At 40.3% G+C, this 19,492-nt stretch overlaps 1 protein-coding gene across 1 annotated transcript in view; it reads right to left on the bottom strand.

The window, feature by feature from the left end:
• Positions 1 to 17,617, bottom strand: part of MCF2L (MCF.2 cell line derived transforming sequence like) — a 382,959-nt gene extending 365,342 nt beyond the window's left edge. The window contains 4 exon segments of the mRNA XM_078147328.1: positions 3,134 to 3,215; positions 3,217 to 3,326; positions 11,351 to 11,431; positions 17,446 to 17,617. Of these exon segments, the coding sequence (XP_078003454.1) occupies positions 3,134 to 3,215; positions 3,217 to 3,306 (172 nt within the window). The 5' untranslated portion in view covers positions 3,307 to 3,326; positions 11,351 to 11,431; positions 17,446 to 17,617.
• Between the last annotated feature and the right edge of the window lie 1,875 nt (positions 17,618 to 19,492).

The raw sequence follows: 19,492 nt of genomic DNA, 5'->3' as shown, positions 1-19,492 counted from the left end.
ATCAAGCATAAGAGCAGCTAGATGGCACAGTGGATAGAGCTCTGGCCTTGGAGTTAGGAGGACCTGAGTTCAAATCTAACCTCAGACATTTACTAGCTAGCTGTGCGACCCTGGGCAAGTCACTTAACCCCAATTGCCTTGCAAAAAATAAAAAACAACAAGAAATCAAGTATATCTGGATGGTGGGCAGATATCAGGAGCAGGGCAAGAAAAGTCTGGGGACTGTGAAAAGCTATTCCAACTAGAAAAGGACCGTGCCAGTTCAAATTTAGACCAGCAATATAACAGGGGCTCAAGAAGAATGACAGATAACAAACAACACCAAAGCCTTTCCCTTGACAACCAATAGACTCTTCTGCTAGCAAGACAGCAAAGGCTTGATTATGTCCAACCAAGAGGGACTGAAACCCTAAAGCATAGGGAAGCTAGGTAGATAGGGAACTGAGTCTGAAGTCAAGAAGATCTGAGTTCAAATCCTGCTGCAGACACTTCTTCACTGATTGACCCTGGGCAAATCACTCCATCTCTGTCTGCCTCAGTTTCCTCACCTGGAAAATGGGGGTAATAATAGCACTTACCTCTCAGATGCTATTGTTTTGGGGATCAAATGAAATTTTATTTGTATAGCACTTAGCACAGTGCCTGGCACATCGTATATGTTCATAAATGGTTGTTCCCTTCCCTTTCCTTCCCCTGCAGACAAGACCCAGGGAAGGCCAATCTCCAGGTTAAGAGATCTAAAGTGAATAAGATCTCCTCCAACCTCAGAAAGACCAGGCTTCAATGAAGCGGCAACTGAGTTGAAGATTATTAAAGAAAAAAGTCTATAGGTATACACGCACAGGTGCATATATCTCTGTAAGATGCTGGTCTAAATTATGCATCACCTATTTGAAAAGTATCCCTAATAACATAATAGGTGGGGCACTGAGAGGTTACCAGGGTTGAACAGTCAGCACCCTCAGAGTCAGGACTTGAACCCACATCTTCCTGACTTGGAGGCCACTCTATCCTTGAAGGATCTTGGAAGATCTCTATCCATTCTACCACACTGCCTCTTCCATTTGATAGCACTAAGTTTTGCAAAATCCTCTAATCCGATCCACACGAGAACCATATGGAGTAGATACTATGAATATCATCATATCCATTTTTACACATGACCAAAATGAGGCTCAGAGAGGTCGCCCAGTCCAGGGTCATACAGCTAATAAGTTATGGAGGTAGGATACTTACCGACATTTTTTTTGCTGAATTAACTCCAATATTTTTCCACTACCTCATCATACTACTAAATCAGATGGCACAGAAGATAGAGTGCCCAGTCTGCAGTTGGGAAGGCTCATCTTCCTGAGTTCAAATTTGGCCTCAGACACCTACTAGCTGTGTGACCCTGGACAAGTCATTCAATCCTATTTGCTTCAGTTTCCTCATCTGCAAAATGGGCTGAAGAAGGAAATGCAAAACACTCTAGTATCTCTGCCAAAAAAAAAAAAAGACCCCAAAGTGGGGTCACAAAGAATCGGACACAACTGAAACGATTAAACAACAACATAATGAGTTAAGCCTCCATTCACCAAACCAAAACAAAAATACACTTTTTCTATAATTCTGCCTTCAAATTAAAATGGAAAGAAAAAAAGTCTAATTTCTCAGGGCACTAAGATCATTCTGAATAATTCACATTTACATAACACTCTTAGGTTTTTTGTTTTGAAAAAGCTCTCTTTCACAACAATCTTGTGAGCTAAGTAGAGCAGGGTTTATTATGTCCATTTTATAAGTGAAGAGTCCTAGACTAGGGGGATTAAATGATTTGCCCAGGATGACCCAGCTAGTAAGGCTCAGAGTCTTGAACTGAAACCCAGGTTTTCTGCCTACAGATCAATGTTCTTTCCACGTGGCACTGCCTCTCCTTCAGAGAGGCTGGCATGCTTCACTGTAAACAATAGTTATAACCTCCCTGTTCTCTGAGATCAAACATTCCAAACTCTTTAGAAAACCATGATATCTTTACTTCGGCTGTCTTCCTCAATACCAGGAAGCCCATGAAAAACACGACTGTACATATAATTTTACATATTATTAAAGTAATATCATAGTATTCTACTAATAACCCAGTTAAACATTCAAGATGAAAGAAGGCACAACCGCTCATTAGAAAACAAATTAACCTCCATCTGGGAGACTAATCAACATGGTCAACAACAAAAATATTGAAAAGATGAAATGTGGCCAGAAACAAAAGCAGAGCAATGACCTCCATTGAGTGCACTGAGAACTTTAAATTGGGTGAGGGGATCAGATAGAAGTGTGTTATCCTGACCTCACCTCCTTAATCCAGATGGAGCTTTTCAAATTGATTAGAGCCTTAGGACTATCTCCACCTGCCTGCTTCGCCGACTCTGCTTTCAGTCATTGTTCTCTGGCTTGCTTGGCACCACAGAATCTGCTCTGATGACACATCACACCTGAACAATAGCTCTTCTATGTTTTTAAAAATAAAGCAAAGCCTGTTAAATATTCCTCCCTGAGGTGTACTCTATGCTTTATTTACACACGCACAGAATATCAGAGCTGGATGATCTAGTCCAACAAGATCACTCTACAGACGTGGAAACAGAGGACCAGAGAGATTAAGGTTATTTCCCCCAATATCATTAGGTAGCAAATGACTACGGCAGGATTCAAATTCAGGTTCTGTTCCTCTGACCCCAGGATTCTTTCTACTATACCAAAATGGTTTATTGTATTACTGCATTTTAAGTGGTTTTAAGGTAGCTCAAAATACAGAACTTAATTTATTTAGAACACCTTAAAAAACCTTTCCTCCTCATTATTCAGCCAAGTACTGGATACTACTTAAGATTTTTATGATAAGTAGCATCAGATTCTCCCACAATGCCATTCTCAGGCAGTCAAAACCTGCCTTCGACCCTTTCAAGTTACTAGGGTAACCATTGAGAGAAGTGATAATTTATCAAATTATTTCCTATGGCATAAGAGCTAATCAGTTTTGAAAGTACCTTCTTGCCTACCAAGGAGCTGATACCCAGGAGGGGTGCCTTCTTAAGCTTGATTAATAAGAAGCCTAGAGTTTTAAAGCATAAGTGGTGAAATGCCAAGCTCTTACCTGGTTGTAGAACTGTCACCTGCTGTTTATCTTGAACAAGCCGGATGACATCAGACACATCAATCTGATGCTCAGTTTCTTCCCTCTTTGACCTCATTAGTCTGAGGTAGGGGTGAAGAGCAATGATTACTTCCAGTTTCCTTGCACAGGATAAACCTCCAACAGTCAAACATGAAAGAGCTTGAGTCGTTACCTGCGATTTAATAAATGTGGAGATAAATCAGGCTACCAAAAAATACAGTTAATTAAAAGAGCATTTTGTCTCTTTCACATGCGTTTAGAAAAACTGTTTCAATATGCTGGCTGTAGGTTCTGGCCACGTTCACTTTGAAATGGGCACTGTACCTTTAAAAAAAGTTATTTTTCTTGGGTAGAAATTTTAATGTATCCATAAAATAATTTTTAACAGCAAAATGTCTTTTACCACTCTAGTATCTGATGGAAAAGGGTAGTCAAAATATATCTCTCACCTTTGATGCTTAAAATACTGAGTTTTGCCTTGCCATTTAGGTGGTTGTTTCAATGATTTCCAAATCTCTAGGCTCTTAGTGTCAGTGACACTTCCTAATTCATTACCCTGGCAAACTTTCAAAACTGTTTCTGGCTGCTTATTACAATGACCTCAGAATTTTTTCAGTGTTTCTATGTAAATAAGGCAATACTTTAAATCTCAGAATAAACAAGAAAGGCATTATTTTGCCCATGAAAAAGTTTAGGAAAAGAACTTGCAGGAAGTTTTTAGCTATCTTGAGTTTTAGAAAAATTGGCAGTTTTATTTCCATCTGAAAGTTGGGATTAGGTATGGGGACAGAGTCTTTGATTTCATTGCTCTAGGGTACTCCCACAATTATTTGTCTATCTACCATCCCCCTACCGTCTGTCACTGAATATCAACTTCTGTTCTACAACCTAGAGTCTTAAAAGAGCTGCCTTGGGGGGCTGAGAAATTGAATCACACAGCTCATATGTAGCAGAAACAGGACTTGATCCCAGGTCTTCTTGATTCAAAGATTGGTTCTTTACCATACATGCCGAATCTTCTATTTTTGGGAAGAGGCAATTGAGGTTAAGTGACTTGCTCAAGGTCACATGATCACATGGTCACATTTGAACTCAGGGTCTCCTAACTCCAGGGCCAGTCTATCCTGCATGCTGCCTCTTTAAAGTTAACTAAGTAAAATTGCCCAGTATTCACTTCTTTTAGTATTTAGTAGTTTCTCTATTATTTATCTTTTATGGCCCATACATACTTTCACCTTTCCAACTAAAGTAACAGGTGACAGAAGAAGCATTTATTAAGCCCTTGCTTAGTGTCAAGCAATGCGATAAGCACCGGGAGATATAAACAGAAAAGTGTGTCATTCCTAACTCTCAAGGAGTTCACACTAACTGGGGAGACAACAAATGAAAAAAGTCTGGCTTCAGGGCAAATGAAAAGGCATGGAAGCCGCAGGGTAGATGGTAAGGCCCTGTCAGTTAATTAACAGTGCCAAGAATCTGCAGGACATAGAGGCAAGGCAGATGGTAAGGCCTGGCGGCCTTCCATCTCACCTGAATGAATAGAGTTCATGACTCCCATCTCATACAAGCCAAAGGAAGAGTCAAGTAGACCAAATGGGTTCTGGATGCTCTGGATGATGGAAAGGCCAAAAGGGAAAGGCAAGAGGATAGGGTTCACCCATAGTGAAAGTTCTTCTTCCTACAGTGTTCCTGCACTGGAAGGGTACAGAATGGGATCTAGGATCCCTGAGGGGAATGTTTGAGGGGGAAGGGCACCTGTGTAGTCTGCTGGGGTGGTTCCAATAGGTTCTTGGATAGCCCAGGAATATGGGTTAGCAGGGGAGGGCAAGAGGTGGAAAAAGATGCATGTGAGGGAGGGATGAGATGGGGAGAAAATTTGGAACTCAAAATCTTGTGGAAGTGAATGTTGAAAACTAAAAATAAATTAATTAATTTTTAAAAAAAGAGAGAGAAGAAGGCTAGCAGATTAATCCACCTCCTGGCACGCCTGCAGTTTTTCCTGGATTTCACTGTCCTAATCAAAGACCTGGAGCTGAGTATCGGACAGCAGTTTTAAGCATATTCAGAAGGAGGTTCAGAGATATGATTAGTTGGATCCCTTATGTATGCACACTGAAACTTTAATCTTATATTTCTAATGTTAAATATGTTTTATGGCTATGGAAAGTTGATTAACTGCGTAAAATAAATATATAGAATTGAAAAGAAAATGCATGTGAACATGCTTTTTTTTTAAGTAGGCATTACACAAATAATGTGATAATAATTTGTATATTTGCTTTACATCTGGTCTCAAGCTACCTAGATTACACAATGTTCTTTTCCAGTAATTCCTTTAATTCAATTTACTTCCATTTTTTAATTCAATAAAACATTAAATAACTACCAGAATGCAGGCAAAGCACTGTGCACAACTGGGACAAACCAAATCTTTAGCTTGGTATTCACTGTCCTCCATAATCTGGCACCTGCCAGCCAGGAGGGTGTAATTAAGGGAACACTGAGCTTGGAATCAAGAGAGCTGGATTCAAATCTCATTTCTTCTACTAGGGGTTTGCCTTGCCTGAGGTCACACAAGATAAATGCTCGCTAAAAGAAAGACACAGACGAATAATTTTGAGGAGGAAAAGAACGGCCTGAAGAAATCAACAGGACTATACAGGAAACTTATTTACCAACTTAGGTTTTTAAAAACACATACACAGAAGATGGGGGGGAAAGGATAGATAACTAATGATAATTTGTTTAAAGTAGAAAGATTTTTTTCATTTTATTTTTCTTGCTTTTTGCAACATGGTTATATGGAAATATGTTTTGCATGATTTCACAAGTATAATAGATATATTGCTTGCCTTCTCAATGGGTGGGGGAGGGGCAGGAGGGATAGAGAGAATTTGGAACTCAAAAAGTTTAAAAAGAATACTAAAAATAAATAATAAAATTTTTAGCAAGAAACAAAGATAGGCATGCTAAAAAAAAAAGTAGCATGTTAGGTGAACAAGTGGATAGAGCACCAGCCCTGAAGTCAGGAGGACCTGAGTTCAAATCCCACCTCAGACCAAACACTTGATACTTACTAGCTGTGTGACCCTAGGCAAGTCACTTAATCCTAATTGCCTAAAAACAAAAATCTACTTTGTGTCAGACAGTGTTCTTAAACGCTAGACATACAAAGAAAGGCAACACATTAAAAGCAAACAAATAAAAAAAAAACCCAGCCCCTGAACTCAAGGTCTAATGGTAGAGACAACATGCAGACAGCTAGGTACAAACAAGATAAGGACAGGATGCTGCCATATCCTGTAAAAAATAGCTTCAGGAGCTATTTTTTTAAAAATTCTGGTAAGTATGAAATATACAGTGAAATAAGGAAAGATCTATATAAGGTGAAAGAAAACAAAAGTCAGCAGAACTGGAACTGCATCCACAGATTACAACTATGTTTATATAAAGTATAATGTGCATATTTTAAATAAAAGAAGAAAAAAGACTAGGATTAGGGATTTAGAACGGTAAGAGACCTTAGTGCTCAGACAGCCCATCCCCCTCATGCATAAGGTGAGGGGGATAGAGCAGCGGAGCTCTAAAATAACAGGGATTAAATGAAAGAAATCAAGCCAAAGGTGGTAAATCTTTGAGCAGACTGTGGAGCACATGAACAAAAGTCCATATTTTGCTTATTGGTTGTTTATTCATTTGCTTGGCTCTGTCTTGACAAATAATGGATATATTTTATCCCTTGTTTTGTATACTTTTGTTCTTTTTTGTTGGCCACTATTAAGTTTGCAAAAATATATGTGTATATATTTTAAGGAAAAGAATAACAGGAAGATGTTGAAGTCTCAAATGAGCTGACTCTGGCAGTGACAACAAAAAAGACTTTTAAAGCATTTGAGGCACAAGGAAGATTAAGATAGAGACAAAAGCATTGGCTGGGTAGATGGAATGATGTTAATGTGTGGTTACAACTTATGGAAGTCACAATTCATATTTGTTTTATATGTTGTCTTCTAAGGGCAATGATCTTTGGACTGAGAAGGACAGACCAAAAATTATTAACAGGGATTAGAAACCTGAGGACAATATAGCTGTAGAACCTCCAGGTCCTCTCAATGACTTCAAGTTACCAGACCGAGATGAACTACATCTTCCGGTAGGAAAAGAACTAGCCGCCGATGTAATAGCTGAGTCAATGATAGTGAATCAATTTTGTGAAAAACCTTGGAGAATAAGAGAGAAATAGCAGGGCAGATATCTCAATTTAAAAAGACAAAAAAGCAAGAGGTTAGAGCCTGCAAACTATAGACTATTGAGCTTGGCTTCTCTTCCCAGCAGAATTCTAGAATTCTAGAATTGTATTCAAGAAGTTGTTTGTGTATATTCAGGCCTAGTCTCTTTCCTGAGCTCCAGCTGTTGTCCCCTAGCCATTACCAACTCAACAAGCCCAAAACAGAATTCATATTACCCTCCCACCCCCACCCCAACCCACCCTTCTTCCAACCTTTCCTATTTCAACTAAAGACACTACCATTCCACTAATCTCCCAGGTTTGTAACCTTGGCATTATCTTTGATACTTCCCTCCCCCTACCTATCATAGTCATTCACTTGTTAGGTCTTCCTGATCCTATGTCTACAAAATTCTATTTCATCTTCTCTCTACTCACAGAACCACCACCTCAGCTCAGGCCTTCAGGCCCTTTTGGCTAGATCAGTTGTTCTGTGGACCTCCCCAAAGAGATTTTGTTTATGTGGATTTCATCTATCCATATTTACCCATTAGAAAGTAAAACGTCTTAGTATTACTATTATTATAAAAAACAGTTTTGACTAGAGAATGGGAGTGTTTGAAGGGGGGAGGGGAAGCCCATTTTCAATTCTATGAAAGGCAGTCCTAATGGTAGACTTGTTCTGCAGAGCCCTTGAGCACAGAACTAGACACATTACAATGGAGATTTGCAGAAAAGATTTCGGTTTGATGTAAGGAAAAACTTTTTAATAATCAGAATTATCCACAAGTTTAATGAGATGCCTTGGGAGGTAATGAGGTGGAAGGAGAGATTTCTGCTCATCAAAGGTTTTCAAAGAAGACTTGATAACCACTTATTGCTGATGTCATAATGGAAATTGTTGTTCACGTATAGATCAGAGGATTGAACTCTTCAGATCCTTTGATTTTGTGTCCAATGATATACAAAATATTTCAAAACCATAGTTCTACATTTTTCTGCGAAAAAGCAGGAGGAAATATTTACGATTTCTTCACTCATGATGCTTCTTCCAAAAACATTCTTACACATAGAATTCCTTCCCTTTTATCCCAATTAAACTATCTCCCTTTCTTCACTAAAATATGTCGAGATCCCACCTCTTCCATCAGTTCTGTCCCCCAGATAGGTAGGATCACAAACACATACATACACACACACACTTACACACACACACACACACACACACATATACACACACAGTCATACACACCATCTTCCTCGTTCTGCCCTCCGTCTATGGCTTCTTCCTTATTGGCAGCTCCACCAAAAAAAAAATCATCCTTTATTTCCACTTAACATTTTAACTTTTTAAGCTTTTTTTGGTTGTTCATGTATACTTTGTCAGTTTTGCTCATTTTAAACATTTTAGATTTTTTTTACTCCTAGTTCAGGTAGTAGCCATGTAAGAACTGAACTATCTATCATAAGAGACAAAAAAAAATACTACAATGTAAGCCACTTATTTGCATGGTCTAGCATTCATGTGGTTTTTAGTTCCCTTCCAATTTCTAAGAGCCAAAGCTAAGAAAGGAATAACTATGGATGTTTTTCAAGGACATTGTACTTTAAAGGGTTCTAAAATCAGCAGCATCCTTGGGGTTAAAGGGGCCTTGACCCAGGTGAATGCTACACACTCTGGAGTTCCTACCCTTTTCCCTCCTTGACCCAACTGAAAAAATTTCTAGTTTGGCTTTGTATTTTTTAAATGAGTTGATGGGCAGTCAATTTAACTTTCAGAGGAAGAAAAAAGCCCAACCAGTCCCTGCTCATATTTATTCCCAATGCCTCAAAAAATATTGTAATTCTTTTTAATGCAAATGAAAAAGAATAAGGCCCTCCAATGTAGGTATATAGCATGCACATACATGCATGTGTAAAGTCTTACAGCTGATTTGTCAATAAAGGATTATATGTAGGATAATAGATTTAGAGTTGGGAAAAAACTTGGGAAGAAAGGTTATATAATCCAGCCCCCTCAATTTTACAGATGAGGAATTAAGGCCAAGAACTATCAAGTGCTCAAGGTCATAGGTCTTAAGTGGCAGATAAATCACTTTGAGTAAAATGAGTATGTTGGATTCAATCCCTCAGGTCCCCATCTCAATCTAAAATCTACGGTTCTAAAATATTTTCCCAGCATAGAAACTGTAGTTCTTTTTTTCCTCCAAGTGGACACATTTAAAACATTTGAAATCACTTTAAGATGAGGGGAAAGTGAGAACATTCTTCACTCTTCCACTCATTACAAACTAAGTTATTTGTCCTTGTACAGATTTATACAGCACACACAGAACAGGCAGAAAAGTCCAATTGCTTAAAACCATGCACTTTATGTTAGGGATAAGTACTAAAATTGAGACTTCCTCAAATTGGTTGGCTCAACAGGCATCAGTAAAAAGAAATCTTAATTTTGCACCTACACAACCAGTTGAAGGGGAAACAAGGTCAGAGCTGCCTTTCCTAAAGGTCCCTGCCCTTTGTCTAATGAGATTCAGTTTCTTAAAGGACTGGGTACTTAGATTGGGTTTGGAGCTGTATATAAGAGACTGGAAATATCATCTAGGGAAAGAAAGCATATTACAGTTCTCTCTTCCATATTGTAGTTTCAATATACTGGGGGTCAGCATAAGAAATTTCTGTAAATGGGAATTTGGGGGGAATTTTGTGGAAGCTACAGCCAACACATGAAGGCCAACAATGACAAACAGCCTGTGACCAAATACTTAACTCAAATTTTACAATAAGGTACTGTAAACACCTCATAAAAGAAAAAGAAAAAATTCAGACTTCTCTGGTACAAAGCGAGATCTCGGGGGCACTGCATCCCTAATCGTCCATGATGTGGAAGAGATAACTGTATGAGAAAGGCATTGGGCTTCAGAGTCAAAGGTTCAGCTACTGTTGTTGGTCCTCTTCCTGACCCCATCTGAGGTTTTCTTGGCAAAAATACTGGAGTGGTTTGCCATTTCCTTCTGCAGTTAATTTTACAGATGAGAAAACTGAGGCAAACAGCGTTAAATGACTTGCCCAGGATCACATAGCTAATAAGTAGCTGAGGTCAGATTTGAATTCAGGTCTTCCTAACTCCAGGCACTATCACACCTAGCTGCCCCAAAGGATTTGGGTTCAAATACCAACTCAATTGCTCATCAGCTATGTGAACTTTGACCAAGATGCCTCTCCTGCCTGGGCCACCATTTACTCATTTATAAGATGGGAGGGTTGGATCTGATTATCTCTAAAGTAACTTCTATCTCTAAACCCCATGAATGCCTTCATTACAGGTAAGGAAGCAAAGGCCTTTTGGACAACAACTTTTGAAATTGTTACAGAGTGAGAACTAAGAAATCCTGAAAAACACAGGCCAAAAAGAAGCTACAATGAAATGTGACCTTAAAGAATGAGCAAATCAGCTGTTTCCTTGGAAGATGACATCTGCAAGGGCACAAAAAAAATGGATTTTTGTAATCACTAACGTGTTCCCAAAAGAGTAAAGGGGAGCTCCAATCTCAAGGAGAATCAAGCTGAGGTTTCACTTTCTGGGAAAGTGATGGTAGAAATGCAACATCATCATAATGGTTCTTAATTTTTGCCCAGTAACTAACAGTTGTCTTTAGGCTTCAAAAAAAGAGTATGATAATGCATCAGAACACAGAATCAGATAGCCTTTGAGCCAATTGTATTCCCAGCTATGTAACTTCCCTGTGAATGTCTGCTATAGCCTGGTTTTCATCTGCCTACCAATATCAGTGTTATCAATCATCCTAAAAGTACCTATTGCTTCTTTACTACATGGCCAGTATGGCAGGGAGGTGAGTCGAGGAGAGGTTGGTGTGTCCAAGGGGAATTAGACAAAGAAATTCCACTGTACTTGCTGGGTTTTTTGTGTGTGGTGTGCATGTTTTAAGAAATAAAAAGCAAGTTACCTCTGAGATAGAGCAGAGAACAGAAGGCAATTGTGCTGATATTCCTGAGATCTCCCAGTTTCCACACCTGCTGTTTAGCAGCTAAAGGTAAAAAAAAAAAATGTCAGTCATTTTTATCTCTACCTTTCTTCAGTTCCAGTCATGCCAAGAAAAGCAGTCGTTTGCTGAGGGCATTTATCAATACTGTTTTGCATTTTGGCTTTTCTCTAAAGTCAAAATCCTGAATGGGATGGACATAAAAAATACTTGCCAAGTCATCCCCAAAGAGAATCTCAACACCTGCAAATGTATTTTCCCATTAAATTTGTCAAACCATATATACTTTCCTCCCTTCCCTGCTTTGTGGCTTCAAAAAAAAATCTGTTGGCCTAATTTTGTTTATTAGAGTCTTCTTTGTTCTGTTAATAGCCTAGGTTAATTATTTCATTCTGTTACTGAAATATAGGCCAAGTCAGAAAGTTCATCTGATTTCTCTCCAAAATCCTAGTTATCTTTGATTCTTCCCCTCCTCCACTTCTTCTCATCCAGTCATTTACTAAGTCCTTCTGATTCTATCCTCATAATTACTCAAAGCTACTCCTTCCTTCCTCTTTATTCCCAGTGCCAAAACCTTGGTCAAAGCCTTCATTACTATCCACCTCTCCTGCAGGCTTTCCACCTCTACTCTCCATATTATCCTTTATAACACTGTCAGACTAATCTTCCTCACGATAGATATGGACATGTCACTCTTACTCAAAAGACTCCTAAATGTCTATGACGGAATGAAAAAAACCAAACACTTAAAAAGTGCTTAAAAGGTGCCAAATAAACAGAAGAAAATGTGACAATCCCTGCTTTCGAGGAGCTCACACTCTTAAAGTTCATCTGCAGGACAGATGGAAAAGGTTGGAAGTCCTAAGTGCAACAGGGCAAATGGCAAGACTGGTGAATCTTTAGGCTATTTCAGTCAGTCAGATGACCATGGGGGGGGGCCCACAGGGCATAGAAACAGGGCAGATGGTTAAGTCTTGAAGGACGACATGATAAAATGGCAGGAAAGATAAGAAGTCCTGGTGGTCCTCTAGCTCATCAAAAGGAATATATATACATATGCGAGCGCAGGTGTGCGTGCATGCCACACACACACACACACACACACACACACACATGTCTTACATGTACTTTTTTTTGCATATTGTATCCACCTTTAGAATGTGAGCTTCCCTAAGACAGGAACCATATTTTGGTCTTTCTTTGTATCTCCACACATTAAATGTCTGCTGACCAACTCTGCTCCTTCAAATTCTATGAGCAGTACCAGGCAAGGGGGTGCCACAGTGGTGGCACCACTTCCTGTTCCCTAGAAATCCAGGCCCTCCCGAGTAAAGATTCACCTCCTTTGCTCAGACCGTAGGGTTCTCCACAATCTGATGCCATGTTTGTCCCAAACTACTTCCTTTAAAATATTCTACATTCCAGCCAAACAGGACTACTCACAATCCTTTCGGAGTACATTTTTTCCTCACAATTTTTTGGTTCCTTCTCCCCTCCAGGTCCAACCAAAAATCCTTTCCCAGGACAGGCAGAGCTCTAAGAACTAGAGAAAGTTCTGTGTTCTAATCAACAAAGAATCCTATTCTGCCTTTGGGGAATCTCAGCTATTCCCACCACTCCTCTTTGAATAAGAGTAACAGATAAAACTGGGAGATTGTAGACTTCACCTTTGTGTGGGGGAGGGAAGGGGGTAAGACAATTTGTTGCAGTCTAAATTACTCCTGAGTAATTTGTGGAAAACAATTTAAAGTGTATCTGTTGAATAATGATATTTATATAGTACTTCAAAGTTAAAGTAATTTACATATATTTCACTTGAATAGAAAATATTCCTAGGAGAGAAACAAAGTATAAAGTGGTGCCTTGGATAAATAGTCTATGTAGTATACTTTGCAGCAAATAAAGAGCTTTATTCATCAAGCAAAATGGTTTAGTTGAAAAAGATGACTTGATTTGCATCAGAGAACTTTGAGGTCCTAGCTTCATCACTGTCTAGTAAGTGACTACTACTAGCAAGTTAGAACTTCTGTTTGTTATTGTTGTTGAGTCCTTCAGTCAGGGCCGACTCTCCCTGATCCCATGGCCGGTACTGTCTCTGTGGTTTTCTTGGTAAAGATACCGGAGTGGTTTGCCATTTCCTTCTCAGTTGGATTAAGGCAAACAGAGGTTTAAGTGACTTGCCCAAGTTCACACTGCTAGTAAGTATCTGAGGCCAGATTTGGTCCAAGGGATCCCTGTAGTACAACAACAACCCCGTTCCTCTCCTTGGTCATTAACCCTGCATATAATAAAGTCTCAAAGGACAATAGAAATTGTAAAATTCTGAAGGTCAAAAGGACTTTAAAGTCTTTTTTTTAAAGTCATGATTTTGTTGGTTTAGGGAACTTAAGTTCTAGACAGCTGCCTGAGGTCAAAGGTGACACTTGAACCCAGATCTTCCAGGCTCATATTAGCAGAGGAGAAAACTGAGGCCAGAGTAAATAAGGACTTACTGAAATGAACAGGAAATTTCGGTAGAATAGGTTAATATCTCCTGATTCCTAGTTCAGTAGTTTAATTACACTACATACTATCAGACAAACAAAACTCTGTCCATTCAGCATCCTTGACTAAGTATACCTTCATTTGCACATTTATTTCAAAATCCATTATTCTGGAAGGTTTTTTGTAATTAAAATACTTTTTTTTAACAAAACTTAAAATACTAAGGATTTCTCCTTTGAAGTTTATTATAATTAACTCTTTGAAACACTGAGACACTTAACTTTTTCAAGATAAATGTTCAAATTTGAGTTAAAGTCTTCTATAATAGGATTCAAAACCTCACTAAAGAAGGCTCTCAAAGAGAAAGTTAATCTCAGAGTAGTCACAGCAACACGTTAAATTGAGACTTCACCAATCTTCAAAGGCATGTGTAGAGAATCATGTTTGATTTACTACAGGAAGACAGGATTTCCAATTATATAAAATCCTTTCATCTTTCAGGTGTACATTGTTCATTCCAATATGCAAATCTCACAATATTCATATGCTAACAGATTCTCTCTCCCTGTAATTTCTATTCTCTTCATTTCTATTCATGTGCAGGGTACCCCTGCAACCAAATTTTAACTCTCCTCATTCTCCAAATGCATAAACATTGGGGAAAAAAACAAAAAGGAAAGTTAAAATGCATGTATATGTGTGTCCCAAAACTATGTATATAGTAAAGGACATTTAATATGAAGTCATTTGTCAGTAAATGTCAAAAGTGGCTTAATACCGCCTTATTATATAATAACAGTTTACATTTTCATGATGCTTTCACAGCTCTCATTTGATTCTTATAACTCTGTGACATGGGCAATGCAGTAATTATTAATCCCCATTTTACAGATAAGCCTGAGGCACCAAATTTAAATGCTTTATCATAGGTCATGAAATTAGTGACAGAACTAGCATGACTCAAACCTAGGTTTCCTGAATCTTAACATGGTTGCTTTCCTACTTTGTCTCTCTGTACAGAGACACAATTCTACTAATGTAATGACCTATGTGTGACCTACTTAGGTGGGCCTTTCAAACTTGTTTTTATGGTCACAGATTTGGAGCGGGAAGGAGCCTCCCAAATCATCTAATCCAATCTTTCATTTTACAGATAAGCAAACTGAGGCCCAGAGAGGTTAAGCAAATTGCCCAAGGTCACACAAATAAAAAGTGACAGAGCCAGAATTGAGTCCAATTCTTCTGCCTTGTCTTTGTGACAACTTTCTCCTCATCTCCCCTTAGGTTTGAAGGGAAAGCCATTCTCCATCCTTAGATGGATCTGATGAGGGAAGCTAAAGGAAAAATGATCTACACACAAGAAAAATTTGAAAGCCCTCCCAGTCCAGGTGAATTGTAGATTAGAGTGATTGTTCCAGCTGACTGGTTCACTATTAAAAGACAATCATATAGATTCAAAGTGCCTGGTGATCTTGTATCTCAATAAATCATAAACTTTTCTTAAGTGCCTACTATGTGCCAGGCACTGTGCTAAATGCTGGGGATAAAAAAAAAGAAAGAAAAAGCTTCAAGTCCCTACCCTCAAAGAGCTTACAGTCTAAAGGGGGAAACAACATGTAAATAAATATATACAAAGCAAACTATACAGGATAAATAGGAGATAATAAAAGAGGGAAAGCACTGGAATTAAGAAGGATGAGGGAAGGGTTTCTAGAAGGTGGGAGTTTTTTGGGACTTAAAGCCAAGAAGGTCTCTAGTCGAAGCACACGAGGAAGACCATTTCAGGTATCAGAGATAGCCACAGAAAATTCCAGGAGCCTGTCTTGTTTGTAGAGCAGTAAGGAGACTAGTGTCACTGGATCATAGAGTACATGTTATGGAAGAAGGTGGAAGAAGGCTGAAAGGGGCTAGTTTATGAAGAGTATTGAAGGCCCTTCATAACAAGAGTTTTTATTAACTCCTGGAGGCAATAGTATTTCTTGATGTATGGGTACCCCTGGGAATCTAAGTGCTCCTGCAATTCTAATGGGATGAAGTGACCAGGGAGGCATCCCCTCTCCCTTATTTTCTAAAACTCTATTCTATTTTTATAATGTTGGCCCTGCCTATTACTGTCACATATCCTGGTAACCTCCCACTCACCAGTCAACTGAACATCCTGCCCTTACTACACAGCTAAAGTTTCCCATTTACACTCCACAGAGCTACTGACAGAGAGCTCACCTGTTGCTCTTTGGCTCACCATTGAGGTTGATCCTCACTGAATGCAGAACTTCCCCCTAAAATTAAGAGACTAATGTTACCTTGCCTCCTCTGGTATGGAAGCTTCCCCCTCCTGCACCTTTCTATTTCAGACTTCTAACACCAGATTTGGGAGTTTAAAGCTGGTTGTAATAATACTTCAGGCAGGTACCAAAAAAAAAGTTGCAGGAAAAATGCCAATGAGTTTTCGTAAATATTGCAAATGAAGCTTTTCCTCAATTTGTATTCTATGTTAGAAACAATTAGCTAAGGCTGAATCGACCCTTTCTTCAATACCTAAAATGAAAAGTCTAATATTTTGATCCTCTTCCAAGTGTGGTAAAAGCAGTCTAGAAAAAGATTCCTCCAAAGACTACAAGAAAGCCTAGTTGTAATGCTCAAGTCCTCTCAATGGCTCTCATAAGGTTTAGCAAACCAAACCAAAGGTTCAGGTTTAAGCAAAAATGGATCCACAAAGCAATAAATGAATCGGGAGAAATGCAACTAACCTGTTCTATTGTTGTTTTGTTTGGTTGGGTTTTGTGTACATTCCAAATGACAAGAAAGCTGTCTTTCCCCCAAACTTACTTTCTTTCCCAAGCTTGCCAACAGAAAGTGCCCATGGTAGAGCACGCATAGGTTGTTGAAAGTCTCTCTCCCGAAGTCACTAATGCAAGAGGCGTCATTTGCAAAATGTAACCCTTTCTCATCTTTTCCCCTGCCACCGTCCCCCCAGCCCCCCAAAAAGAAACGAAGCTGTTTACACTCATCAACTGGCTCTGCTGACCCGTAGTTTGGCTTCGAAGATTTTGGGGTGGGATCCCCACCCACCCACCCGGAGGCCAATCCCTAGTTAAACTAGTTCGTTTCCTAACGGCCGCCCCAAAGGGAACAATGGTGGTCCATGCTCAACATCCCAGTAACAAAAGAATGAATGCATGCCCATCACCCACAGATTCCCACTGACAGGTTGCTTTTATTAGCATCCCTTGGCGGGGAAGACGAAAGTGAGAGACCCACGAGGGGCTCTTCATTCTTCATCTCGGCGTTTTCCCAAAGCGCCGGGGAGCAGGTGGAAGGGCGGGCGAGCGGGATGGGATCTCCGCGGCGCCGGCAACTTGAGGCTGAGCCCAGGGCTCCCGCCTGGCTCAGTCCGAGGGGGCAGCCCGCGCAAACCCGGAGGCAGTTGCAATCATCGCAAGCGGCTTAAGGGAAGAGTCAAATCTCTTCGGTGGGCCCCCTGGGGAGGGAGTCAGCACTACGGAGTTACAAGCTTTGGGGACTAGAGAAGCAGAAGACAACAAAGCACACAGGTTGCATGCATGCGTACTGACCTCGGAGCAGAGTCCTTGCCGGGGGTCCGGGCGGCGCTACCGGCAGCCGAAGATCGTTTGGGGCCGGGGCCAGAGCGGACTGGTAACTGATTCGTAGCAGCTACAAACAACCGGAGAGACTTACAAGCGGCCAGAGAGAGCTGCAGCCGCCTGGCTCCGCTGAGCGCCGGGCAGGAGAGGAACTAAGAGGAGAAGGAGCCACCGCCTCCGTTGCGCCTGGGCGGGCTTTAGCACCGCCTCCCTGATCCTCTAGCACTGGCTCGCTCCGGCGCCTGCGGATGCTACCGAGTGCTCGCTTCTCCGTGGAGGAGCCTGACCACATCCGCCAGGGCCAGTGGGAAGATGGGGAGGGCAAGGAGAGAGCAAAAGTACTGTGGAGGGGCCGCTGAATGAGCTGGGGGAAGAACTTTCTCCTATACCGAAGACCCTGCAAGGTCCCCTCTCTGAATTTAGATGAAGTCCTAACAACAAAAGAGTGGCACCTAAATACACCTTATTCTGCCCTAGTTTGGCTGCACCTGAAGTCAATGGTTTTTATGTTGAGGGAGTAGCCTTTCCCCTGACCTCCCCTTGCCATTTTTTTTTTGCATTTCCCCTAAACATTTCACTTATAATAACCCTCTCAGTCATGCCCGACTCTTCCTAACCTCATTTGGGATTTTCTTGGCAAAGATACTAGAGTGGTTTGCCTTTTCCTCCTCTAGCTCGTTTTACAGATAAGAAACTGAGGCAAACTGGGCTAAATGACTTGCCCAGGGTCACACAGCTAGTAAATTTCTGAGGTCGGATTTGAACTCAAGAAGATGAGTCTTTAATATTGTTAAACTGAACCCTTCTCAGCATTACAAGGATCTAAGACATCTCCGGAGGCCTCGTGATGGAAAATGCTGTCCACATCCAAAGAAAGAACTATGGAAGTCGAATCGCTATCATTTATTTTTACTTTCTGTTGAGTTTTGTTTCATCTTTCTGATGGTTCCTCCTATTGGTTTTAATTTTTACTTACGACTTCACTAATGTGAAAATATGTTTAATAGGAATGTAAATGTAAAGCCTATATTAGATTGTAAGCCGTCTTGGGGGGGGAAAGGGGGAGAAAAATTTTCAACTCAAAAGCATATGGAAGTGATTGTTGATAAATCAAAATAAATTAAAAAAAAAAGATGAGTCTTGACCTGACTCCAGGCCCAGCAGTCTATCCACCTTACCACCAAGCTGCCTTAACTTCTACTTACAAGCCATTTACCAGTTCACAACCTAGTGCCCATCCCTCCCAACCGCCTTCTTGCCTGCCCTGTTGCAGTATAAAAATAAAATTCAGGGTGTGATTGGCATGGTCTCGCTAAAACAGGGTAAGTGAGGTTGCGGCTGAATTTGAACTCGTAGCTGAATTTGAACTGCTGACAGATTTGGAAGAGTGCCTGGGATTTGTTTCATTTTGGCATGCTCCTGTTTCAGTATTTATTTGTTCAGAGAAATAAACAGCAACTGACTTAAGAAGCTTCCTGGGGACTCCTGCAGCGGTGTGTCAATAACAATGCCTGTTCTCAGCCGGACAGTGGCAGTGACTTTGTGGTCACAATCTCTGTGGCTGCAGCAAGAGACAGGCACTTGAGCTTTGATCAAGCAGTTAATATCACCCTTGAAAGTTGTTGGTGAACAAAAGAGCCCCAAAGGTAACTAACTGGAAGCTCGGAGTACAGAGAGGAACTAGGCCACGGAAAAGTAAGGAGAATGCTTCTGCCTTCCAGTGGGGCACCATAAGCACTAGAGGCAAATATTGAAAGGTACTGGCAATAGAAGACACAAAATGGCCTTGGAGGATACTTGGTTTCAGTGTTAGTAAAGCTTGTGTTCAAGGCCTCCTTTGACACATAGAGGCTAAGTGACCCTGAGAAAGTAAAAACACTGCAGGAAACTCTCTGAGGTTATATGCTACAAAACTGTTTCAGCTCTACATAAGCATGAGGTATAGAATGTTTACTTACTGAGAGTTCCCCCACATCAATTAAATCTCAGATCTTGGTAAAGAAAAAAGCAAACAAAC

Source organism: Phascolarctos cinereus, unplaced genomic scaffold (genome assembly GCF_003287225.1).
Source record: "Phascolarctos cinereus isolate Bilbo 61053 unplaced genomic scaffold, phaCin_HiC Scaffold_7;HRSCAF=346, whole genome shotgun sequence".
NCBI classification, from domain to species: domain Eukaryota; kingdom Metazoa; phylum Chordata; class Mammalia; order Diprotodontia; family Phascolarctidae; genus Phascolarctos; species Phascolarctos cinereus.
This window is presented reverse-complemented; position numbering and strand designations above follow the sequence as displayed.